The following is a 25,412-nucleotide window of genomic DNA, read 5'->3' on the forward strand; positions in this document are numbered from 1 at the left end:
CATAATGTGGCTGAGATCATTTGAATCATATGAGCAATCCTGATCAAAAATGTCTCATTATTACACTTTTTGTTCTGGTATGTGCAGGTCAGGGACGCAGCAGAGTTCGTGATTACATGATTTGCGGGATGAATTCCAAAAAGGACTCAAATATACACTGGTCATAAAAAAATATTATGTAATATAATAATATTATATATATATATATATATATATATATATATATATATATATATATATATATATATATATATATATATATATATATATTTTTTTTTTTATTATTTATTTTACCCTGATTTGTGCTAGTTTTAATTTTTTTAAAAATGGGAAAAAAAACAACATGAGCAATTAAAAAACTGGAACTGTCTGATATAGATGAACCTTTAGTCACTTTTTAAAAATGGCTGCATGTACACTGCTGTTATTGAAAGTGTTTTACTATTTTGACACTGACACAACCTCACCATACCAGCCAATCACCTGTGCTGAAGCTTTCCACTGCATCCCACTCCCAAGACCAAGAAAGAACTTATTATCCCGTCATAAATGTGAGCTCCATGAAATGTTCCAAGATATGTCGATTTAAACATCTACGATCATACTAACTGTGCAACACCATCTGTTGAGGAAGATAACATGATACGACTGAAAGCTCAAGAACAGCTGCTGAATGGACTTTGTTTCAAATAATTAGTTTAGAGTCATTACATGCACAGTGCTCAGACAGCTAATAAAACTAACTAGCCTAACTAAAGCTAAAGTTTCCCGATTTCATCTCATTCTTGTATGTCACTTTAATATAGAACTTTTCTGATTAAACAGGAGAGCTAACTACCGCTCATCTACACAAGAGTGTTTCAGACTGCAGCTTCAAACAAAATCTGGTAAAACGGGAGTCTGTCGACAGATGTGCCGCATACATCGACCCGCATTTAAACTCAGATCCCTGCTGGAAAATACACCGACAGAAGACATCCATGCCACATTCCAAAACTGTAGACAGTACACAGCAACCACAAAGTAGTGGGATTGCTCTACCTTCTTCAGTGACAAGCCTGCCAGAGCCACTCACACACAGATCCCTTCAACCAACATGGATAGTTAAGGGTTACCCAACACAGCATGGAGATTAGGTATCAAAAATTGTTCGTGTCAGCAGGAAACCAGGCTGATTAGCCAAACAGGACGCATCGACCTGCCATTACCCTTGCTTCATCCTTTCATCGCATTTTGGCTCTTCTTTACCCCGCAAGCAGAGTCGGCATGCCACGTGGAATTTCTGATGGTTAAAAACATTTATTTAAAAACACTGTACAAGAATTGGGTTCACATTTTCCTGCCAGTATTCCATGCCCCTTTGTTTGTGAATCCCGAGGGTCCGACTGGAGCAAACAGGAATCTTAAATTTCATATGTTTAAGGGAGTCACTTGTTTTTGTCCAAACATGCATCCTATCCTTCTCAAATTTCCAAAAATGGACACACACAAAAAGTTAATGTAACCAGCCTTGCATGTGTCATCTGCTTAACTGTATCTTTAAACTGAGAACCCACAAGCTAATGTCCACGCATCGTATTCACAGGATGCCATTTTCAACGTCATGGTGTTTTGAGTCTTTAGTAGTAGGTGACTTTAGACTTCAAATTGCTGCAGCGCACTGTGTGAAGCACTCATCTCTCCTTGATGAAACAAGTCCTTTGGCACACCTTCAAAAGGCAGGAAAAGCAATTTAACATTAATCAGACAGTTTGTCTCATAGGAAGTGCTAGTCCTCCACTCTACTGATGCCTCGCCTGTTTGACCATAAATGCAGGCGCAAGTGGGATGGGATCCAGATGCAGCACTTCCAGTAATTGAGTAATGCCCCCTTTAGAAAAGCCTCATTAACGTCACGTGTTCCCAGACACAGCTGCTGTAAATCTGCAGTCAGCATGACAGACAGAATTATTGCTTGGGGTTCTATCCACAAGAAAGATTAAGGGATAGGAGACAAAAATGATAATGTGCGCTCTTTCAATTAACGGAGCATCAATTATGCACCTACTAAAACAAAAATAAACGAAACAATATGCATTTCTAAAATAAGCATAACATTTAGTTTGCACTTTTACTTATTTATTCTGTGAATATTTTATTGACTTATTCTGATGGGCTTAAGTGCTAACTATCATTTCTTGATGGATATGCAGCCAAGCTGGCCTACAGTCTGTAGTTCCAGTTCTTTACAAGATCAAGACAATAATCATCAGTGCTGAACCTTGACAATCTGTACCACAGTTCTTGAAAATGCTGAAGAGTCCCTTTCTTCCCCACACAGTGAGGCTGCTGGGGGTGAAGGCTCAAGAACAGTATGTAGACGTGACTCATAACTGGTGTCATGCATCCAGGTACATGGCCTGTGGAGTAGCTCCTTGTCAAGCTCACAGCCCTGCCTGGTGGGCGACAGAGGTATGGCTGAGGTCTGACCGAGACGTGACAACAGATCACAGTCCCAGTCGGAGTCTGATGATGATGGAGGGAGGGTTGCAAAGTTTGGGATGAGGGTGGGCTCAATGCACACCGAGGTAGAGTGTGACAGTGAACGTTGAGAGTCTTGACTGGAAAACGCACTGTGAGATTTGTTATTGGGGAACTGAATCTGTGGCTGATCTGCAACATAAGTGCTACTGTGACATACAATGTCAAACTGATGTGGTGGCTGAGTAAACTTCTCAACAGCAGGAACACAAAATGTGCTAAAAGTCTGTGTCAAACCAAATGTTTCCACAGTGGACGTACTGGATGCTGCAGAGACATTTGGATTAGGACAAGACTGTATTATCTGACAAGAGACCATGTCAGATAAACAGTCCTCAGCTTTTGCCATTTTGTCATTCTCTAGTTTTGTCGGTTTATGCCATTGTCTGGTCCAACTATCACTGTAGCTAAACTCCACTGTAATTCTCCTTCTTTTGCTCCGGCTGTCTTCAGGGCTGACTGAGCGGCAGCGCTTTTTGGGGTTTGGGCCTGTAGGTGACTGTCGAGGGAGGGATCGAGACCTACGTGAACCCAGTTTATAACAATCCAAACCACTGCCGGAACATCTGATCTCACTGAACCCTAAAAGACCATTGTTTGATTCCTTCACTTCTGCATTTGTTACAGCCATGGAAAGAAGAAGTGGGGTGGAAATAGAACGTGTGACAGATTCAGACAAACACTCGGCCATGTCCATTTCACAAACAACTCCCTCTGCAACCTCATCTGCTGTAGTCCATTGAGGACTAAGTATAGGAGGTTCTGAGTACAAGCTGTGAGGCGCAATACTAGAGGAATAAAAAGGGAGTTGAGGGCTGAGGACTGGAGCAAGGGGGTAAGGGTCTCTGAATTGACACTGTGACTCAGAGCTAGGGGAGAAATGGTGGTTATCAGGCTGCTGGCTATCCGAATTGTGATCTTGTGGTTCAACTTCCAATACAGGCATAGCAGGGCTTGATATGTTAGGCTGGAGATGAGGGGGGCACTCTTCGGGAGTGAAAGACTGGATGTCAATGGGCGGAGAGGCGGGAATTGGGATGGGAAGCTGAACTCCAGGTGATGGGCTGGCAGGACCCTGGGATGGAGTAGAGCTGGAGATGGGTGTACTGAATGAACCCCGTCTCCGTAGGGCCTGGACAGCGCGCTTCGTCTCAACATCAGAGAGAGGCTCCAGTTCACAGACATCTTCGATGAATAAAGGAGTTGGTGGCCTAGAAGGAAAAACATAAAAGGTACTAAGAATCCTCTATTTAAACCCAATGGGATTACAGGGCTACAGAAATACCATACTATTAGGATTATTCTAGTAATAATTAAAACTCACCGGTTAAATGTTTCTTCTGATTGTTGAGATGGATTGGGATCGAATTCAGGAAGCATGTCAACTACAAGCAGATCCACTACGCTGTAGTTGGAGGGATCCAGCACAAACATACGGTGCTGATCAGACTGTAAATGCTGCAATGGCCAAAAAGTAAGGAGGTCAAAGTATATGCCACAAATGTAAACAAAAAGGCAAAAAAGAATAAAAGGTACGTGCCATCAAGAAAAAGTAATATTTAAACATTTCTACCTCCTCCAGGTTCCTGAAGTGTTGATGACAGCATTCACAGTAAGAATGGTCCTTTTTGCGTGGGCGCCAAAGTGTGGGGTTACAACTGAATGGGGTTTCAGATTTGTTCTGAATGCTGCTTTTAACTTCTTTCTTCTCCCTAATTATTACACAATTAACAGTCACACAAATCAGTCGCAGTATAGTCAATGCAGCTAACAGACTTTTATAGTTTTAATGAAACGTACTGATTGAATTACATTTCCTTACGAAATAAGCCCATTTAAACAAACCTTGTTTTATTTTCTTCTTGCTCTGTCCTTTTTTCAAACCGAGGATGGGGAGTTTCAAAGGGACCAAATCGGCCCGAGTACCACAGAGACGGGAATGTCATAGACTGCATATGCAAGGGCTTGTATTTCCTGGTTATATGATAACACAACAGAAAAAAGCTCTTTAGTATTATAAAAAAACAAAGCAATGATGCTGGAAATACAATTATTATATTTATATTATATAGAAACTTTAAATATTTCAAAACCACTTGCAGCAGTTATTGTGAGATTACACATCGGAGGTGACCCCAGCTAGCTTAATAGTCAAATGTTTGAGATGTCACGGGTACGGTTTCTCATAGCAATAGCTTATGCACGAGCCAAAGCATTTCAATTAACTGAAATGAGATAGCAAATGAAAAGACCTTTTAACACACAGATCCCCTGCCTGCACAGGCAGGGAAGCTTTCAGAGTTTCATTGAATAGAAATCGTATCTGGTTAAGCACTGTGCTCCTGGGGAGCATCACTGTGGGGGATTGTCACATTACACGATGGGACGCCTTAATAGGTTCAATTAGGAAAATCATCTGGATTGAATTAAAACGCTCCAGAACTGGAAGCCATTGGGACAGAAACACAGAAATAGTGCCCATTGCCATTTTACTGTCACTATGCTTTAACTGAAAAAAAGAGGATCTAATCTCATACTAAACAGCCATTACATCAACTTGGACAGTACTAAAATGTACATTTCCCTTGACTTGCTGAATTCTAGCTCATCTTTGTTGAATGACTTGAATCAAAAACAGGATTAAAGATGATGGTTCACTTGTTTGACTCAATTTCTTATCTGAAATGAAAAAACGAATGGGAGATAAAACTCACCTGCTTGAGTCTTCAATTTTAAGATAAGGTGACTTCAAAGCTGTGGACAAGAAGTGAGGAGAAGAGAAAAACACATTAGTCAGAATGCTTTTACCTATGGAAATACAGTAGTTTGTGGAAAATAAATACATGGACCAACCTTTGACATGAGAACTTTGTTGTTTATTGTAGGTCTTCTGCACAAAAGAGTTAAAAATCAAGACTTACAATATAGATGGAAGAGGAAAGGCTAATGAACATGACAGTGTGATTCAATAGTTTGTGTTATTTCTTACTTAACACCAATACAATGACATTTGAATATTTCCAACACCAAAGAATGGCGATTCAGAACTTTTACCTTTAATCAGCTGATTTATATATGAAAAAAACCTTACCTCTGTCCTCTTGTGTTTAACACTGACGCTTTCGCGTGTCAACTGTTTCAAATACAAAACAACATCTAATAGTACATTAAGGAAGAGTACAAGATTGTCCAACGGTATGTTGTGATAGGCAAAGTAGACTAAGACTAAGCAGAAGAGAACAAAGCAAAAGCGTGTAAATGGTGCCATCTGCTGTGAGCACATGTCCACTGCAAGTTGATATTATTCTGATCACAGATTTGCTCAGTGGTCTCCTCAAGTTCAAAGGATACCATTCACATACAAAATCTTCACTCCCCACGATCGGGCATTTGCCAAAACACTGCTCACTTGCAATCGCTCCTACAAGGTGAATCAACAAAAGTAAAGCTGTGTTAGCCCTAAATTAGTCAGTATATATCAACAATACCCAAGTACTCAAATCCCACATATCTGCAACAAACTTATTTTGGCTGGAATGACTTACATTGTTGCGAATAGCTTTTTCAAGCAAGGCCTTGCCCCTGCTGCCACAAGCCTGTAGAGACAATAAAAGAACAGTATATTTCAGTATAATTCACCCTATGCTTGTGCTTAATAATGGTATCCTATGCAATATTATCCAAATCAGATGATAATGAACAAAGTATTAGTAAGTTGGATTCTTTAGAGTGTACTTAAATTTCAGTGGTTACCATTAGCATTCTCATCAATTACCATGTAAATGTATAACAGTTATACAGTGTAACAGATAACAGTGTAAAACATTTATGGGTTTTAGCCGAGTTGTGTGATGCGCATTAGTAACAAAAATGTAGACCGTTTAAAGTTTCCATTTTCCAATTATTAAGGTATTTTACATTTAATAATATTACTTGGATGCTGACATCGTCAAGCTTCATAGGTTTTACAAACAAGCATAGTCTTAGACATGATCAGTACCACTGGTCTAGGAGTTGCTGGTCGCTGTCTGTTATTGCTGAGGACACACTCCCGCTGCTTAGCAGGATGCTTGGTTTCTTCATTTGTCCCCTTCGTCCCTCTGACATCTGTAGACTTCTCCTGCTTCACGCCCTCCAGGCTTTCAGTCACAACAAAACTCACATCCTTGTGCAGAAAACTCTCAACCCTCTTAAGAACAAGTAAAAAAAAATTTCAGTTAGATCTTTACTTTTTTATTTTTTACAAAATCTAACATGAACTTCAGAAGGTTCGGGATAACAAAATTATGTTATCGCTTTGCCTAATCATCTTCACACAAGCTTACCCCTCCTAGAAAGGATATGGCTTCCAATAGCAGAGCTGTTGCGTGTTTCTTCACACCATCCAAGTAGAAGGTCTTCCCCTCCAGCTTTTTTTCCCCAGGACACAGTTCGCCCAGAAGGCCTTGCTTCTTTGCATGCTGCTGCATGATCCTGGTGCATTACAGGGGCTCACAACTTTACCGTAAAACACCAGGACCCTAGTAAAAGGGAGAACAGGTGTTCATGAAATGTTATAAATCAGCATAATCATTTGATAGAACACAGATTACTTTAATAAATGACAGCTTAACTACTATTTCAAATAAATTTGCCTTTTCCGGAATTACCTGTAACCTTATTGCAATACAAAGTTATCTAAAGTGTTACAGTAAAGTTGAAGTTACGCTATATCAGCGTATGACCATCTGTGTCATCTGGTTTGTTTTAAAAGGTCAAATATCGCAATTCCCACTTAGCTCAAAACACTATTGCAAAAATATCACAACAAGCCATATGACGAATCAGAAGTACAAGATTACAGCGACACAACAAGTTACAAGCATCATCAACTTGTACACTTTGTTAGTAAGCAGTTAGCCTGTCTGTGGTTAGTTAGCTTCAGCTAACCTTAGCTAGCTATACGTTCCTCAAAACGGACAGCACCTGAGCAACGAATAACGTTTGGTAAAGAGGATTGATCGTCTGGTGTCCCGTTTATCACGTCATCGGGTATAAAGAAGTAAAACGACTCATTTCTGTTTTCTCGCTGATCTGGAAAACTTAAAAGAAATGGTTTCTATAGATTCATCCAAAGATGGCTAAGAAGCAACCGCCGCTTTTTTAAAAACACTAGGCGGCGACGAGTACGTAAACTTAACGTCACGTCCGGTACAAAATGTTGCCTTCACTTGCTTCTACCATCGGCTGGACTCAGATCTCTTAATGGTTATAGCTTTGTTTTCCTCTGGGATTCACGTGAGTTTGTAATTACGTGATTATCGGTCTGTTCTTTAAATGTAACCCGCTAATGTGCCAGCGTAGACGTTTCTCAAGTTTCTTATTTTTTTCTTATTCTAATCTTGAATTCAGATTTTTAAACAAGGCCTTAACAATTACAGAAAAAAACCAAACGTTTTACTTTTCCCTCCGGGTTTCTACTAGAATAATAAACGTGGCCTATCTGGAGAATAACTCCATAGTTTAATTCATAAAGGGTTGTAAAGATAAACGGGTAACAAATTAAATCGTATAACTGCTGCAATATTTACAAATTTAATAACCAATGACTGACCTTTAATACACACATTTTCAACAATGAAAAAACAGGTTTCGCTTAAGACAGTGAAGTGAAGACACTATTTGAAAAGAAATGTCAAATAGTATTAATACTATCCCTATTTTGCCAAGCAAATGGCAATGTGGATAACAGCATTAAAACTGGATAAACAGCAATAAAATTTGCCCTCATCAAATAAACCATCTGCTCATGGATAACTTCAATTAATCTCTCGTGACATTAAAATTATAAAATCTGTGAAATGTAAAACACAAACAACAGAAATTTCTTTATTTAAAACATGCACTTTCTGAATATTTTTCACAGAATGAAACAGTGGCTCAGTGCAAATGACTTCTAAATAATGTAAAAAAAATTGTTATATTTATTATTAATAATAAAAATTTTTACACCAGGCCTGGAAAACAAACAAACCGAATGCACTGCTTCTACTTTTATGTAATGAACTAATGTTTGAATGTAACAAACTAATAATTGAGAAAACCTGTGGAATTGGCTTTCAATAAAAACTAAATATGTGAAAATTGTAACAGATTGGCAACAAGTCATTGACAACTGATCAAACATGTATTGGTCATTACATAAAGAATCCACCAAGTAATCACATAAACTCCAGGATTTAGCTTTTGTTCAGTCAATAATGTTGAGGATATTTTGTAGAAAACAATGACTTACTCAACTATTATACACTAAGTGCTGCAAAGTGTGAAGCACCTCTTTGAAAGTAAGGCAATCTCAGAGTACTGCCTAGCATATCCAAATAATATCACAAATAGCACCACCATCTTCCACCAAGAGCCATTTAACTAACTATTCAAAGTTTACAGTACATATTGGTGAAAGGTCCTATTGTGTTGGCTGGTTTCCCACACTTCTTCAAGATTTAAAACATACACTTAAGTTGTAAAGTAAATCAGTAAAGCACAGGCCAATACTTATGTCATGAATCTATGACATAAACATGTGGTTCCTTCCACACAGAAGTGGAACGGTTTCTTTAGACCAACCTTTTATTTAACGTATTAGAGCTGAAATTTCTATAATAAAAACAAATGTCTACATATTTGTCTACACTGCAATTCATCTTAATGCGGAAAATGTATTTATTGACTGGGGCTTTTCGCAGACTGATACAAAATAGTCCATGTGGCAAACATTTTATTCACTATTTTCACATGAAAAATAATATTAAGTTGCTGCCCTGTTCTTCTTCTGTATAAAATGAATAAATAGGGCTGTCTGGCATAATCTTTATATATTCTGCACTTAGATCCACTCAGAGCTTTTTATCACTCTGCATTTGTTGCTGCTACTGGTACTGCTGCTGCTTCGGTCTGCCTCTGCCTTGCTGGAGGCATGTTTGCAGGCCCGGCGGTGTTTGTGTTCACGGTGCAGCTTGCTGGGGTTATTACTGTGGTTATTAGTCTGCCTCTGTAGCTGACTGTAGGCCTGACTGTCAGCTTCCATCTTGCTCTGGGGCTGACGGATGTCCTTATGAACACCTCTAGGGGCATCTCCCATCTCTGCCCTGCACAGGTTTTCATCATTATTGGCAAGCTGCTGACGCTCTTCTTGGGCAATGTTCACATGGTTCTGATGGCATGTTATCTTGGCATTAGTGAGCTCAGTGTTGGGTAGAGCTTTGGTCTGGTTCCCTGAAGATAGCAGAAGAGGCTTGATGGCGATGTTGTAGCCTGGTGGAGCTGACGGTCCATTCCAAGAAAAAGCATAGCTGCTGTAATCCTCTCCCCTCAACTTTTCATCATTAAGAATTCCTTGTCGCTGTGTCAGCCCATAGAGCTCATCATCAGAAAGCTGCATCTGGTTAGAACGTACAACTTCACAGATGGTACCTATGCCCAGGTGAAGCAGCTCCCATATATTTAGTGCAAGACAGAGTATGGAGACTGTGTACATGATAAGGAGAAAGATAGTTTTCTCAGTGGGTCGTGAAACAAAGCAATTGACACTGTTAGGGCACGGCAGGTCTGAGCACACGTAAGTGGCAGGAACAGCAAATCCATAGAGAGCATACTGGCCACACAAGAAAGCCACCTCCAACACAAACCGAGCCAAGAGCTGAAGAACATAAATACGCATCAGTCCATCCTCTTTAATACGTTGACGCCCATCATGCCGCACTTTAAACTTGCCTCGTCCAGCACCACTGCTTCCTTTTGTTGCTTCTCCACCATCATTTTCAACCTCTGCAATTTCATAGATCATTGGGTCCCCCTCTTGGTCCTCCTCAGCCTCTTCAGCACCCCTGTGCTTTCTGTTTGCAAGATAGTGCTTATTGAGTTTCTCCTGTGAAAATCCATGTTCTGTCCCTCTGTCTGTCTTCTCCTCTGCTCGAGCGATTTTGTTGACAGCATAGCCCAGGTACATGAGTGAAGGTGTGGCCACCAAAATAATTTGGAAGACCCAAAATCGGACATGTGAGAGTGGGGCAAAGGCATCATAGCAAACATTCTCACACCCGGGTTGCGCTGTGTTGCAGACAAACTTGCTCTGTTCATCATAGTAGATTGATTCACCTCCTACAGCTGTCAGCACAATGCGGAAAACAATGAGGGCAGTTAGCCAGATCTTGCCCACAAATGTGGAATGGTTGTGGATTTCTTCCAGCAGGCGAGTCAGGAAACTCCAACTCATGGTAATGTCAGGGAAATGACAAATAGAGGCAGCAGAAACCTCCTGTTACTTCCCTGTGAAAAAAATACAGAAAATATTATATTCACATCAATACCTAACAATGCTTCGGACTTTGTTGTAGTAAAAAAGTGGTAACTAACTTGCTGTTTTTAAATCCTCTTAAAATACATTGTTTCTCTGTGGCATTTGAGATGCTGGCTTGTACTGTTTTTTTGTAATTGTTTTTACCTTTGCTTTATATTTGTTTTTTGTGTCTGTTGCTTTAAATGTCGTATATCTAGCTTTCTTTTATGTGTATTGTCTTCATGTTTGTGTACAGCACTTTGGCCCAACTGTGTTGTTTTTAAGTTGGATTGGATTTGACTGGATAAAATATTTTTTCTATTTAAAACAAGCAAAATATTGGGCTAGAACAATTCAATTTACATACAGTCCTTCCTTCTTAACAATGTGGACTGAACGAAATTAATGAAAAAATAAACATGTTTTTTATAAAGGCAGCACACACTTTTCAACTGTGTTTTGAAGCTAAATTTTATTAAAATGAGTATGTGCATGCAGCTGTTCTGCCAGCTATAAAAACCGTAAGCATCTCTTCATCCAAACAGTCCACAGACAAGCACTTTGTTTTTCCAGTACATGTTTATCAAACAGTGAATTTCTCCACAGTATACACATCTATACTTAATTCTTTTATTAGCTGTGCCTCGAAGCCTATGTCTAAACATACCCTTGGCATTAGCACACAAAGGGAAGCGTAATAACAGCAATGGAATGCCTAACCATAATTGCTATTGTTAACTGAATATCCCTGATAGCCATTTTACATTAGGTCATTCATGTCTATCCATAAAAAATAATATTACAAAAGCAAGATTATTTAAGCATGAAGTGCATCAACCCATCTGTTGTTCAGGTTATTTATTGTTTAATTTTTTAAAACTCCAATATATTATCAGTGTAACTTAAGTATATATTAATCCTAATAGGTCTAAAGGAGGATGCAGTACAGTGAAAACTGTGAGATCTTTACTTAACCTTTATATCCCTGTAGAATATACAGAAAAAGATGTAACATAATTTCATACAACATTACCAGACTAATGAAAACAGCTTTACACAGGCACAAGTCTTCTGTGATAGTGATGTTGTCCCCTAATTTACACACACATCTTGAATGATATATTTAATAAGCATATACACTGCTAAGCTAAAAAAAAAAAAAAAAGAAATCACACATATTCGTTGGACTGCCTTTACATTTGATTACAGCACATATTCATTTATTCATACAGCATCCTTTCGATGAGCTTGTGCAATGTCCCATTTATTTCTGTCTATAGTTGCAGATAGTTCAGATCACTGCGAAAAGTCTTCTCCAGCACATCCCAAAGATTCTCAGTAGTGTTAAGGAGGCCAGTCTACATGTAAAAAAGGTGTCTCATGCTCCCTGAACCACTCCTTCCCAATTTTAGTCCAGTGAATCCTGTCACCTTGTATGTAAATATATGAATATGCACATCTCAGTTTGAAGAGCTTCAACTAATTGGTTCCAAGATGCTAAGACAACACTAGTATCCAGTGCCAATTTTTTTATCATCATGGTGGGCATAGTATACTTACATATATAATAAAGGGGCCTGGTTACTCAGTGGTAGAGAATTGAGTTGGGATACAATAGGCAGTGGGTTCAAATCCCACCCCACCCGGTGTGGCCCCCAAGCCTGGATAAAATGGGAGGGCTGTGGCGAGAAAGGCCTCTGGCATAAAAACTCATGCCAGATCAAGGTGCAGAACGCATTTCACTGTGGTGACCCCTGAAGGGACAAGCCGAAAGCCGCTTAATATTTTTAGTTGCTGCCCTAATTTTTTTTTTTAAGAGAGAGTTAACTACTTTACCATTTTACTTTGTTGTACAAAAAGTTGTAAAGCAAATCACAATACTGGACAAAGTTCAAGTAAAAGCTGATTTACTGCAACCGTGTCCCACTGATTTGAGAAGGCATTTGTCCCATATCATATCTATGTAAAATGACTAAAAGCAGTGAAAAGTGGACCAGAACATAAACCCTGCATACATCTTTATGTAAAATCCCCTTGTTCTCAAACTGTACAGTTCCATCGACAGGGTTGCTAATAATGCAAAGTGAGTGCCTGAAAGCTGTACAGCACACTCTCCAGATGTGATCCAGCCCTAGACCAGCAGCCTCCAGTTTCCTACCGTGCCAGTAAAATAACTATTTGATGAGCACAACTTAAAAGATCAACTAGCCCTGCACATGCCTTTCTAAAAAGGCTTCAAACTGCGAGTGTAAGGGTTTATGGTTTCCATTAGAGTAATTATAATGATGCTCCACCCAAACATGATCTTTTATGTAAGAAACGCTCACCCACCAATAATTTGAAAGACAATTGTAAAAGTTAGCAGTTTGCTGAAACTGCACTCTTTAAAAATGTTTTCTTGATAAGACACACACACACACACACACACACACACACACACACACAATAAAATGAGACAAAAATGAAATATGCTGATAACAACTAGGCTTAGTAACTGATTTCGGGTGTAACCAGAAGCCCAAAAAATCAACTAAAACAGGAATGAAACATTATCACATTTCAGACATGCCTTGGTCAATTTCATGATGAATGAATCAAATGTATGACGAATTAAATGTAACAATTTGAAAAGCTACCGAGCAAAAAAACTGCAAGTATAGTTACCCAAACTTTAGACTTGGCATGTCTCATCTCTGTAACTACTGTTTCAGACATAAAGCCCACAGGGTATTTTGGGGTCACTTTGTGAGCCATCCACTCAACTATGTCAAACCACATGATGCAGTATGCACAACATAATATGATGTAGACACAAGCCTCTAGCATAAAGATCTCATCCAGAGACGCCAATCCAAAGATACTATGCTCACATAAAAATCAACCTCTCAGTACTTTATGAACCATCACAAAATTAAAATACCTATTTTGCCCAGGGTAACTTCGAAAATATATTCTTTTCAGTGTTGAGCCTACATGGTCTCACTTTTACATTTAATTCCATTACTCTAATATAAAAATAAACAATCCATTGACTTTATCAGTACAGATACATTAAAATGTGTTACCTCCTTTGCAACATTTCCCTTCAAATTAGCATATTATTAAATTTATTTAAAGGAGGAAAATGAACAAACCATGAGTTTCCACAGTTTCTAGTGTTTTAGTCATAGTGCCCTTACTACACAATCTCTAAATAGTACCTTGTTTTATCGCTCGGCTCCTCTTTGTTACCCTTGGCAGAATCTGGAGAGGTTCAATCCCCATGTGCCTGCAAAGTGAACACAGATGATATACTGTTAAATCACATGCCTCACGGTTCCTTCATTGACATATTTACTGTTAATTGATTTATTTTTATTTGCAGTATTTAGCTGATATTAAAATTTACAAAGCTGAACATAAAAGTTGCACATTTTTATTTAACTACCACACAAAACAAACACATATCCATGTTAAATTATTAGATAAGGATTTTGTCATGTACTTTATTATAATTAAGTGCAAAATAATGTCATTTTAGCTTAAACATGAAAATAGCAGCATGAGCCTCAACTATGAAACGTCTAGGACAAAATTCAGTCCGCTCAATAAACAATAAATACATACATTTTTGTAAATAATAAGTAATATTTTTCAGGATAACAAATGTTGTAGCAAACAGTCAATTATTCAACAGGAGAGAAAATAACTTTGATCGTGTTAAGGTATTTACATAATTTATGTAGTTAATTCTATGAAATGATTTAACTGGTTCTGGAAAATAAATAAATTGCAACTTTTTCTTACTAAAGGTTAAGTTTTTTAGGCTTTAATAATAACAGCATATTTAATGTCTTTTTTTTTTTTACATGCATTAGAATAGAAGATGCTGTACTAGCTTGATCCTCTGAACATCATTTTGTATGATAGCAAGTAGCTATCTAATGTTACCTTAACAATAGCAAAAATACCTAAACTTACCAAAAGAGCTCGTTTTTGTGTTTAAGTGGATACATACTTGCGTATTTTTAAGTACATTTCTCATACTACAGCCCCTCGATAAATATAAAAACAATACCGTTTCAAAGTTAGTTAAATGAAAATTAACAAGCTAACAAGCTTAGCAAAATTAACGTTAACTGACGCTAATGAAGCTAACCACGCTAGCTTACCCGCCCAACTTTAGTGGGAAAATGGAAATTTAACTAACTACTAAATCTCAAGGTATTTTTACTTACTTCACATCTCGCCTAAAAACTCCTAGTTGGATATACCTTCACAAGAAGCAGAAGACCGATCTTTATTTGCTTCCCTCTTGTGTGAGCTGTCTCACCTTTTCAGACGTCCACTTGGCTCCTGTCCCCCACAGAGACAGATCAGGGTTTGGACCTCACTGATCAACTCGCGACATACGGCACTATTCTTCAGGAAAAATAAAATCTTCATCGCCGAATTAAAGCAAAACCTTTTGCATTCCCTCCGACGCATTAAAATCCCTGAAGTGCAAGGTGGTTTAAGTTTTCACTAATTTAACTATTAAACTGCTTTTTTATTTTTTTTATTAGGGAGAATGGACAAGAAGAAAGAGAGCGTGATTGTGAGCTGAGGTAGGAAACCGGGCTGGTTCAAAGCAAGAAGGGGTGTGTGTGTGTGCGTGTGTGTGTGTGTGAGAGAGAGAGAGACAGACAGAGAGAGAGGGGGAGAGAGAGAAAGAGAGAGAGAGGGAGACAGAGACAGAAAGAGGGAGGGAGAGAGAGACAATAGGCCAACCACCATCACACAGGCAGTTTTCCTCAATATAGTTTTATATATAGTTTTAAAGAAAGAAAATTACTGCTAAGTGCAAGTCATTTTCTTATAGCTGCCTCCAATCAATATCAATTATGAAGCCTTATTTTAGTTTTTTAAAGAAAGAAAAAGTGAAAATACAGGTTTTATATATTATATATTTGTTGATTTGGAACAGTTTTTTTACACCAGATGCCCTTCCTGACGTAACCCTCCCCAATTTCTACCGGGCATGGACTGGCACTGCACAGCTGGGGAGGGGAATGGGCTGTTAGGGGTTCAGTGTCTTGCCCAGAGACACTTCGACTTATAGCCGGGACCAGAGATCGACCACTGACCCTGTGGTCCGTGGATGACTGCCTTACCAACTGAGCTACCCATACACTCCCCTATGACCTCAATAATAAACTTAATTGAATTATTACTTTTCTGACAGTTCCATCTTTAAAAATTATAAAAATTATAACCTTGTACAACTGCTTCCTGCCTGAGCAGTCACCTAATGATTCCACTCCTGTTGGACTCAGCCCGTTGAGTGTCTATCACAATAAGTCCCGGTACCATTTTTTGACAGTTTTGCACAATGTTGCACAAAGTTCCAGTTAAGGTACACAACAAACCAAGATGCCTGTGAGTTGTGCACTTGCAACAAAGTATGTCAAAAGTACTTTGAATCAGCGGTTTCTTGCAAAGTTTCAAGAAAAAAATTTCAGATAAGTGAAATGACACCTTTGTTTTATTTTCTCTCTAAAGCAGCGTGTAAAAGAGGACCCTGTAGCTTTATAGAGTCCCAGAAAATAAACAGATGACATAATAAATGTGTTCAAACTGGAGATGTGAATAGCCACAGAGGCACTATACATGCATGGCACAAATTGTAAGTTTTGATGTGTCTTGTATCTCCTGTAAGATACATCACACACTGCATAGTCTCAATTCAGTTTTCCTCGACTGCTCACATCTCCAGCTGATAAGTAAGCACAAATACATTAATGGCTTTCACAATGCACAATGAGCTTTATCTGAGATATTAAACAGCCACAAGGACATGCAGACCCAATTCAAAAGTTTATTGTCTGTAGTTGATCTGCGACAAAAACATCTTTTAATCACTACTGTTCATCTGAAGGACATTAGACAAACATTGGCTCAAGCAGCACATCTCCTGCTCCTTTCCATCTCCATCTGTTGACTGTTTCTTTCAGGTACAGAGCCATTGCTCAGAGCTATTAGCCTGACCTTTGGCTGGCATTGCAAACTATCAGCAGCAGTATCACTACAGAGGAGTGGAAACACTTACAAGCCTAATCAGCCTGATAGTATTTTACGTAGCACAGGAAGCGCCCATTGTAATTTAGTGTGACCTCTTACAAAGACCTAAGTCACTTAACTGAGTTATCTTTCACCTCAGGATGAGTAATTGGATAGAGAAAAATCTATTTGGCTATCCATAAAACCAATCAACGGATAGCACTGTCAATTTAAAGCATTTCAACAGTTGGGTGATTTCTGTTATTGGGGGGTGGCTTATTCAGCTAGTATCTGGGAGGAGGCAGCAATGCTGTAATTGGTGAGTTTGAGTTCCTCAAATCCGATTTGTTATTGTTGTCAACAGATTGATGTTAATTGGTTTTTTCTATCCATATATTTATCTCTGCAGGTCATTTAAAATTGGATTGGACAGCAAGTTATCTTTTGTCTATAATAGACACAGCGTGTAGCCTTTCTTTAACAGTGCTGGGCTCAATATGACCTAAACTACAGCATCAGCTCTGGGAGGATGATTCTTGTTAAAAAAAGAAGATGATACATGCATAACAAAAGTCAGTACAAGCCTTTGTACAGTCAGCTGTTTGCTGGTGATATTGTCATTAGAGGACCTGGACTGACAACAGCAAATATAATGGTAGACAACAACAATGACATGCAATCACCCGAGGGTCAGAGTGACAAAATAAATCAGAGAGATGAAATCGGATGTGGAGAGAGAACAACGTTGGAGAGAATTGATGCAAAGATTGACACACGTGTTGATCTGATTTGACACAAGTCAAACTACAAAGGAGGAAGGTACAAAAAAGAAATACAAAAGAGGTTAAATGCAGAAATACAGCAGGCTAAACGTATGTTTAAGTTGAAAAGCTGAGCTAACAGATTACTTGACTGACTTCAGTCGCATCTCAAACTCACAGGATGACATGGAGAACAAACACCATCTCTGTCATCACAGCATTGAGCCTTTGCTGTCATATTCTCTGAGAACTGTTTGATGAAACCACACACATACTGTTTACATAGAAGGAACTCTCTTTTTGATATTATGACTCAGTTTATTTGTTTATTATTTTCTTGATTGACAATGAATGTATGATATGAGAACTGAGAAAAGCCTGGTACTGTACACAGTTCTTCTTAGCAGTTTGCATATAGATGTGGGAATTTAGTGCCATCTTCTGGTCGCTAGGTTTATATAAAAATAAGTTAGACAAATTATTATTCAGTACTCTGTTTTGTATTCAAAACAGTTATTCTATGTGTCATAACTGAAGCAGATCTTAAAATATCTTAGACTTCTAATCCCTTTAGGAGGCCCCAGTCACCAGGTTGGGAGCCAATGTTGTACTGCGTAACCTTCAGATTTAAAACTAAAAATTTCCGTTTTTAAAACTCCTTTCCATCCTCCATAGAGGTTTTATCCTATTCTTAAGAAATAATTGTCTGTGTTTCTCACTTTTATCTACTTACAAAGAAAATTGTATATAAAACACATGTAGTAAATGCATTTAACAGCTAAGAAAGTACCTGATAATAAATGTACTGGGACAAACACTTTAATCTCACCTTCAAAAAATAAATACAAAAAAAGTAGCACTTCTTAAGGGAACACAGTAGGTTCACTGATGTATCAAATATTGTCTAAATTCAACATAAACTCTTATTTACAGTCACAGAATAATCAAGACAGCAATGTTAGACCATCACTGATTCAACTGTTTAAATGTCATTACCATCCTCTATTGTGCAGTCTCCATATGCAGGTTCAGTGTGTTTGCTTCAATCGCATACTTTTCTCAGATCCTTGCTGTACTGGGGTGACTGTGGTGCATGAGGATCTATCAATCCCACAGGTATTGGTTCGATTACTCTGGTCACATTTTAAAGTGTCCTTGAGCACTGAACCCCAGCTTAGTTAATCCCAGGGACTTTTGGCCAGCTGCATAGCAGCTCCCCCATCGGTGGGAGGGTGTGATCGTGAGTGAGAATGGGTGAATGAGAAGCAGTGTGAAGCCCTTTGAGTACCAATAGGTATGTGCTATACAAGTGCAGACCATTTACCATTTATCTTCCAGTTCTGTTTGGTTTCCTATTTATTTTCTTCTCTGGGCTTTTCTGTAGATGTAGTCATACGTCTCATCTACTCTGTCTACATCAGGGACTTTGATTCATTACAGCAGCTTGGCCATGCTGGGAGTTTGTTTATACCATCTCTAATATCCTCCCTCTTCTCCCTTCATGCTGCTAACTCTCTTTCCATTGACTCGACCACCGCCAAACTAGTGTCTGCACATTCATTCTCCATTAATTCTGTCCTTCAGTCTTCCTTTTGTGCTTTGGCTGCTGTAATCCCTGTAAGTCAAGACAGAGGCTCAGTTGACTCTGCTCATTCCAGGCCTCTTCTGTCCTGCTTTGCCTGCTTCTGGACTGTTAAGTCAACATTTCACCTACACTGAGAGACCAGTTGTGTCATGCGAGGCTTCTTCTCATTCTTCCTCTAAATCTCTCCTTCTTTAACTTATTTGAACCCAGTTTGACATTGTCTCCCCCTGAAAATTAACTTAACCCCCTTGGCAAATGTAATAGTGGTTTTGTAATAGTAATAACTCTTTCCTGGGCAACACATGAATAACCCAGTTAAAATCAACTGATCTACTCTACAACATGTCACAAACGTATATTGTTCAACCCAGTTCTAGATGACATCTTCAGTTCTGACTATGAATCCAAAGCCCAAACAAAAAGTGCAAAAGCACGTAATAGTCCCGAAACCGCCGGTATGAGGTAATTTAGGATGGGAGCCATGTGAATAATGCTATTATGGAGTAGATTAATGAAAATCCTTACTAAACATTATTTATCAGATTTTTTAAAAACAGTATCTAGAAGTAAGTTGCCCTGTGGTGTTAGTTGTTTTAAGATTTGGTTGTAAAAAACTAACAAGAAAAATAGCCAGAGGGAGGAACTAGGAACAAACTCATACTGTGTTACTGAGCGCCTCTATCATCTTGAGCAGTATGTTGCTCTTATTTGAGCAGAGGTTAAAGGTCTAGGTCTGCTGCCTTTGGTTGTGAAAGGTTCGACTGCTTCATTCATTTAAACAGAAAACCAGAAAACAATTGGTTCTTCTAATGTTTGGATACAGTTAAGAATACGTTGTCCTTAAGTTACAATAAGCAAATGTGATCCTTGAGTGGTAATATTTATATGTAATGGGATATTAAACCAATCTATAAAACACACAAACACAACTAAGGAACACAGTACAATGGAACCTGGTAATGGCTTTATATTCCTGGAACAATGATGCATTGTACACCCAATTGCAGATTTGATTTAAAATACATATAACATAGACACAGCAAACAAAAATGAAAAAAAAGGTAAAGTCCCAACAACACTTACATCTCAATTAGTTAAATACCATTTTAAATCTGCATTAATAAACACTGGTGATGTGAGGTTAGCGTTAACTTGATATCAAGTATGCATTATTTAAGTATTGCACAGAACTCCATGGAAGTGTTACAGGTCAGACATGAATGTACATACTCCTCTTAAATTGTTCATAAATCTAGCATTAGAGGGATTAAAGTTTACAAAACTGTATTGTTCTCATCATGAACCATAAATCGTATAAGAATTTAATGGTCAAGCTCCATCTACACTGAGTATTTCTCAACATTTACAGAATGCATGTGATGATTTGATCTTAGAGCAGCAAATCTGAAAGTGCAAATAAACATATATCCATAAATACAATGTATTAGTATTATGCTTTCTTGTGAACATTTCTCCTTTACTCCCTGAGAAACTAAAACACTAGTTAAAGTAAATTTCCAGACAGTACCAGATGTTGTTTTTAAGGCTTGAAGTATTTAATTGTAACTTACTATAAATGTTTTATTAGCACCTACGCTTTCTTATTATTATTGTAATAGGTTAAAAAGACATACATTAATTTATATTATTGGACATGTTTAAAACAGAAAATGACAGGAGACAAACACTCAATTATTCATTGTATCTCTGGCCTGAAGTCACTTGACAGAATCAATATCAGTGAGTGTTTGTGTACATATTAATATGGAAAACAAACATGAACAGCCATCAAAAATCAATTATGTACTCGTTACACGTCTAACCGTTACACGTTAGTATAAAAGGTTTGTCAACCTTCCAAAAACATGAAGGAAAAACAACCCAATATTTCATTAATAATTTTTTAACAATATTTCCTCAATTTCAACGGAAAAATAAGATGTTGAAACCACTCACAATAAAAGTCCTTTTTTAAATCCTTTCTTATATTCCAGTCCCTGCCATGAATTCAGCGAGGCAAAATGAGGTTACATGTTAAGTTAATAATGAAAGTATATCATAGAGGCTACAACCATCACTATTCACTCATTCAGTTATAAAGAAAATGTAGGTTTCAAAGAATTTAATTTCTCCCCAACCTAAACAGACATTTAATCAACACTGACCAACTAACCGGATAAAAATACAGCAAGTGGTTGCTAAAGACTACAGACACAGAATTTCTTCAATTTCACTAAATGTTCTTTCATTATTTCACAGGATGAACGCGTTGGACCAATTTGCAGGCATATGGCTACAGCATTCCCTTTGGATCTCATGCTGGTGTAGATTACCGTTGTACAAACAAGCCCCAGATTAGGTTTCAGTCATGAGGGCACAGGTAATGTGCCTGATTCTTTGTCTCTTAGTTAATTTACGCTGTTCCTGTCCCTGTCTGCCATGACATGTATAGGCTTTTGTCACAGATAGTGCAATAGCACCTGATTCTCCTATAGCTTTGTTGAGACAGTACTGCATATCTCCATTGTCGACTTATTGAGCTTATTTAATTGCAGTTGAGTGTTAGTACAATACTGTATGCACACCTAATACCAGTCAGTTAAGTTGAAAAAAAAACTTTTATAATGTCATAGCTTCAGTTTAAACGTACTACATTTTGTGAAAAACTATTAATTGCTTTCTTGCTACGAAGGAATACATGAGAATGCCACTATAGACTGTGTAATAGAAATACTACAGATTATTTTAATGATCAGGCCAAAGTATAAAAAGGGCAGTTTTACAGGATAGTGAGAAGTGTTTCGTGGTCTCATGCACTAACAACAACAGTTTGTTGTTTTTATACAACTGTGAGCTTTGAAGGTGCTAGCAGGAGATTTGGATATACTGTTTTTATGTAGAGCTGCTGCCTTCAGATTCATATTTACAGCACAGACATCAGAGTGGCATTTGTTTTTTTTGACTCTGTGCAAGAAAGCAAAAAAGAATGTTTCCTAAATGTCAAACAGCTTCTTCAAAATATGAGATTTCAATAGACTTAGACTGTTTGGCTACAGCCTCTTTACTTTGTGCCAAATGTGAGTGTGATAAAACCATGCTGCTCCTCTCTAAGACTGGGGTTGGTGTGTCTCATCTCTCAGTCATTATTTTTTTCAGCCAGTCCACAATGTCCTCCCCACTGACCCAAGGAACTATATTTGCCTTAAGCATGGCTATCTGGGACTGCTGCATCTCAAGAAGCAGCCTGTGCATGGGGAAGTTCCTCCTGGGGAAGGCCGTGTCCTGGGGCCCCAGAACCAGAGAGGGACAGATGTCATTGGCCCCATCTCCAACATAGAATACTCTTTTGAAGGGGGAACCACCACATTCTTTTTGCCGGCTTGCCAGATACTCACGAAGGATTGCCTGTTTGCACATGTTGTCGGGACAACTGGAGCAGGAGTGGGAGTGAAAAGGAAGTAGCACCAGTCGTCCTGTTGCGTCGAAACTAGCCGGGTTGGTGAAAATTTTCCGGAAAAGGTGACGCACCCCAGCGCGCTCCAGCCACGTCTCTATAAAGAACGTGTTGGCATCGGAGATCACCACTAACTCAAAGTCCTGCTGGTGGCTATGCAGATACTGGAAGAGGTTCAGGAGGCCAGGGGTTGGCGAGATCTTCTCCACTGCTGAATTGATGGAGTCCCTAGACACACCCTGGTCTGCCATGTAGGCCAAGACCTTCTGCATGTGCTCGTTGTAGTGCCCCTCTCTAAAACTGTTTTTGAGCCAGTCAGGGAGCTGCTGGCCTGGCAGAGCGCGCACTACAGCATCGTCGCTGCTCTCATTGATGATGGTCTCATCAAAGTCGAACAACACCAGAAAGCGCCGTGCCCCGGAAGCTGCCGGGGCGTTGTTTGATAGAGCTGTCATCGTTGGTGTGTGGACGAAATGATGAGGGGGACCCTTTCTATGAAGAAGGTGGGAGGAATGGAAACACTGTTAGTTTTTCATCTTTGTCAAGGACAACTGATGCTGAGGAGCAAACTGCTGTTTTATTACACTAAAAATAAAGCATTAATGGCAGGATGCCAAAAGGCGAGCAATTAGAGTTTAACATCCCACTGCATTCAGGATTGAATAAAACTGCAGCACTGAATCACGCAGAGTTGAGGATACATCAAAATGTATAAATACTCTTAATTAGGCCATAAGCTGTAGGGTAAACATATGTTTGCAAGTGGGAAGGAAGGGGCAGAGTTTATTTATTAAACAGGATGTTCATTACACTCAGACACAGAAAACAACCTAAAAGTCCCACAGAGTGGTTTTATCCTGGAACTGGAATTGTTTGATCACTGTAGTAGTTTCTTACATACGGTACAAAGAGTAGTCATAAACACTTCAAATTCGGATTGCAGTCCTCCACAAAGACATTACTTCATTGCTCTGTGTTGGCATGGAAAGAACTCCTCAGGGAGTTGTTTTTTTAGGCCTATATCTCCACCAGATCCCAGACCAGTGCCAGTTCCCTATTTGCATAGCTAGTACTTCACACAAGGCTTTCCCTGTTGCCGGCCCTGCTGTTACTTGTGGGAAGAAAAAGGCGTTACAGTACGTCATGTTCTGCTTTTACCACGTGTGAACAGTGGTAATGGCAAACTGGACGCAGAGAAGTAAATCTAGAAGAGTACGTGTAATACAATTACGAATTCCAAGGTATTTATATTACAAGCTATTTTGTACTTCTCCCTTTCATACTACTAATTTATGCTGTTACTGTACTTTATATGTCTTTATATTTATAAACTTTTTGGTAACCGAGTGTGTTGTACCACATTAATAAAGACAGTAGCTAGTGTTAATCCCATCACACTGGACAAAAAAAGCTAGCTAGCCTACTTAGAGTATTTCACTTGATTGGATCAGGTTAGATGTATTTAATTAAATACAATCATTTGAACCTAGGTGGCCTGGTGGTGGGTGCGGCAGGAATGCTTAAAAGCACATGCCAAATCAACGTGCGGAACAGGTTCCAACACAGCCAGTGATACAATAGCCAGTGATACAATAGTCTGAACTTAGCTCATTAATGAAAGAAAAGCAAAACACATTTTGTGGAATACTATTTATTTGATGTTGGCCTGGTGTGTCAAAGAGAATGAACGGTGATACCAAATAATTAAAACCATTAAGTGTTTGGCCCAGAGACCTGGGTGTTCTGCAGCGCAGAGAAAAAGATGTACAAAACACAAAAACTTGACAAATGCAGCATTTTGAAAACAATACTCCAAACTGGGAAAACACATCTAAGTACATGAAGGTTTTTGCAAATACAAAAACCAGGTTAACCCATGGGCAGATTACAAGAACATGGGTCCCCAACCTTTAGGTTTTCTTTTTTGTTTGGCATTCGTCAAGAAACTTTTATACTAACTTTAGGGCCCCTGACCTTTGAGGCCTCTAAGGTGTACTGGACCATGATTTAACCTGCACATGTCTACACTTATAATTGATTGGAGGATTTCCAAATGATGTCAAGAAATTTTGGAGATGTTTGCAAAATTTGCTTTTTTGAATTTTTTGAATTGTTTATACACACACACTCTCTCTCTCTCTCGCTCCATATACAAACATATAAAGAGAAAGCGAGAGAGAGAGGGAGTGTGTGTGTGTGTGTGTGTTTCCAGCAGATCTATTATTTTTAGTGCACACTAAGCCATCTAATTATAACCCGGCAGCGCTATTCCTGTAGAGAGGTTACAATCAAAGTCATTACCGCGGCTGTGTGTCTGGTGACCGGGTTCTGCGTGTTCTTCTGCGGATCGAAGGACAAATTCAGATTCACTGTAGAACCGCACACAGAGAAATAGGGAGGGGATTAAAATATGGAGGGATTAAAACAGCAAAGTAGGCCTACCGGTGGTGCAAGGCTGGGAGGCGATGTTCGGTTATGTCCCCGGCTGCGGCAACAGCATCCCAGTGACAAGGCAAGGAGACTCCCACAACAGCACCCAGGGTTTTCCCATTTAAAGCCGCGGTGTCAAGTTCCCCAGGGCGCACACACAGCATCCGCTCCGAGATTTCAAAGTAAAAGTCCCCCAGAATAAATAATTTGGATTAAAGCATTGGACGTTAAAAAATGGATCAACGCAATGTGACACGCGTCGTTTTCTGAATCATTAATTACGCCTGTTAAATGCACAACAGCTCACCACACTAGTTTTAGTCGATG

At 38.8% G+C, this 25,412-nt stretch overlaps 3 protein-coding genes across 6 annotated transcripts; all 3 read right to left on the bottom strand.

The window, feature by feature from the left end:
• Window positions 1-471: 471 nt before the first annotated feature.
• dbf4b (DBF4B-CDC7 kinase regulatory subunit) lies at window positions 472-7,670 on the bottom strand. 3 transcript variants are annotated; one of them, XM_067489074.1, is made up of 12 exons: window positions 7,450-7,670; window positions 6,846-7,040; window positions 6,521-6,709; window positions 6,066-6,116; window positions 5,872-5,941; window positions 5,612-5,676; window positions 5,374-5,407; window positions 5,235-5,274; window positions 4,366-4,494; window positions 4,094-4,232; window positions 3,845-3,978; window positions 472-3,731 (listed from the first exon to the last, which is right to left on the bottom strand). In XM_067489074.1, exons 2-12 carry the CDS (start codon window positions 6,987-6,989, stop codon window positions 2,249-2,251), a joined length of 2,478 nt encoding a protein of 825 aa, XP_067345175.1. In that variant the 5' UTR covers window positions 6,990-7,040; window positions 7,450-7,670; the 3' UTR covers window positions 472-2,248. The 3 variants fall into 3 exon arrangements, with proteins under 3 accessions (XP_067345175.1, XP_067345174.1, XP_067345173.1); XM_067489073.1 differs by having other exon boundaries at window positions 473-3,731; window positions 5,374-5,410; window positions 7,486-7,670; XM_067489072.1 differs by having other exon boundaries at window positions 474-3,731; window positions 5,374-5,410.
• Window positions 7,671-8,449: 779 nt separating this feature from the next.
• LOC137105670 (gap junction gamma-1 protein-like) lies at window positions 8,450-10,808 on the bottom strand. The gene has a single exon (XM_067488173.1). The coding sequence runs from the start codon at window positions 10,772-10,774 to the stop codon at window positions 9,386-9,388; it is 1,389 nt and encodes a 462-aa protein (XP_067344274.1). The 5' UTR covers window positions 10,775-10,808; the 3' UTR covers window positions 8,450-9,385.
• Window positions 10,809-20,146: 9,338 nt separating this feature from the next.
• Window positions 20,147-25,412, bottom strand: LOC137105608 (probable phosphatase phospho1). 2 transcript variants are annotated; one of them, XM_067488022.1, is made up of 3 exons: window positions 25,098-25,412; window positions 24,957-24,995; window positions 20,147-23,147 (listed from the first exon to the last, which is right to left on the bottom strand). In XM_067488022.1, exons 1-3 carry the CDS (start codon window positions 25,247-25,249, stop codon window positions 22,331-22,333), a joined length of 1,008 nt encoding a protein of 335 aa, XP_067344123.1. In that variant the 5' UTR covers window positions 25,250-25,412; the 3' UTR covers window positions 20,147-22,330. The 2 variants fall into 2 exon arrangements, with proteins under 2 accessions (XP_067344123.1, XP_067344125.1); XM_067488024.1 differs by lacking the exon at window positions 24,957-24,995 and having other exon boundaries at window positions 25,098-25,404.

The sequence above is a fragment of the Channa argus genome, chromosome 20 (genome assembly GCF_033026475.1).
Source record: "Channa argus isolate prfri chromosome 20, Channa argus male v1.0, whole genome shotgun sequence".
NCBI classification, from domain to species: Eukaryota; Metazoa; Chordata; class Actinopteri; order Anabantiformes; family Channidae; genus Channa; species Channa argus.

Excerpts from the sequence above, each read along its gene's own strand:
- dbf4b (XM_067489073.1), bottom strand. The coding sequence starts at position 6,989 with ATGCAGCAGCATGCAAAGAAGCAAGGCCTTCTGGGCGAACTGTGTCCT. Across the intron at positions 6,710-6,845 it reads CCATATCCTTTCTAGGAGGG|AGGGTTGAGAGTTTTCTGCA; the intron begins GTAAGCTTGTGT and ends CTTGTTCTTAAG. Across the intron at positions 5,942-6,065 it reads AAAAAGCTATTCGCAACAAT|GAGCGATTGCAAGTGAGCAG; the intron begins GTAAGTCATTCC and ends TTCACCTTGTAG.
- LOC137105608 (XM_067488022.1), bottom strand. The coding sequence starts at position 25,249 with ATGCTGTGTGTGCGCCCTGGGGAACTTGACACCGCGGCTTTAAATGGG. Across the intron at positions 24,996-25,097 it reads CTCCCAGCCTTGCACCACCG|AAGAACACGCAGAACCCGGT; the intron begins GTAGGCCTACTT and ends TTCGATCCGCAG. Across the intron at positions 23,148-24,956 it reads TCACCAGACACACAGCCGCG|AAAGGGTCCCCCTCATCATT; the intron begins GTAATGACTTTG and ends CCTTCTTCATAG.
- LOC137105670 (XM_067488173.1), bottom strand. The coding sequence starts at position 10,774 with ATGAGTTGGAGTTTCCTGACTCGCCTGCTGGAAGAAATCCACAACCAT.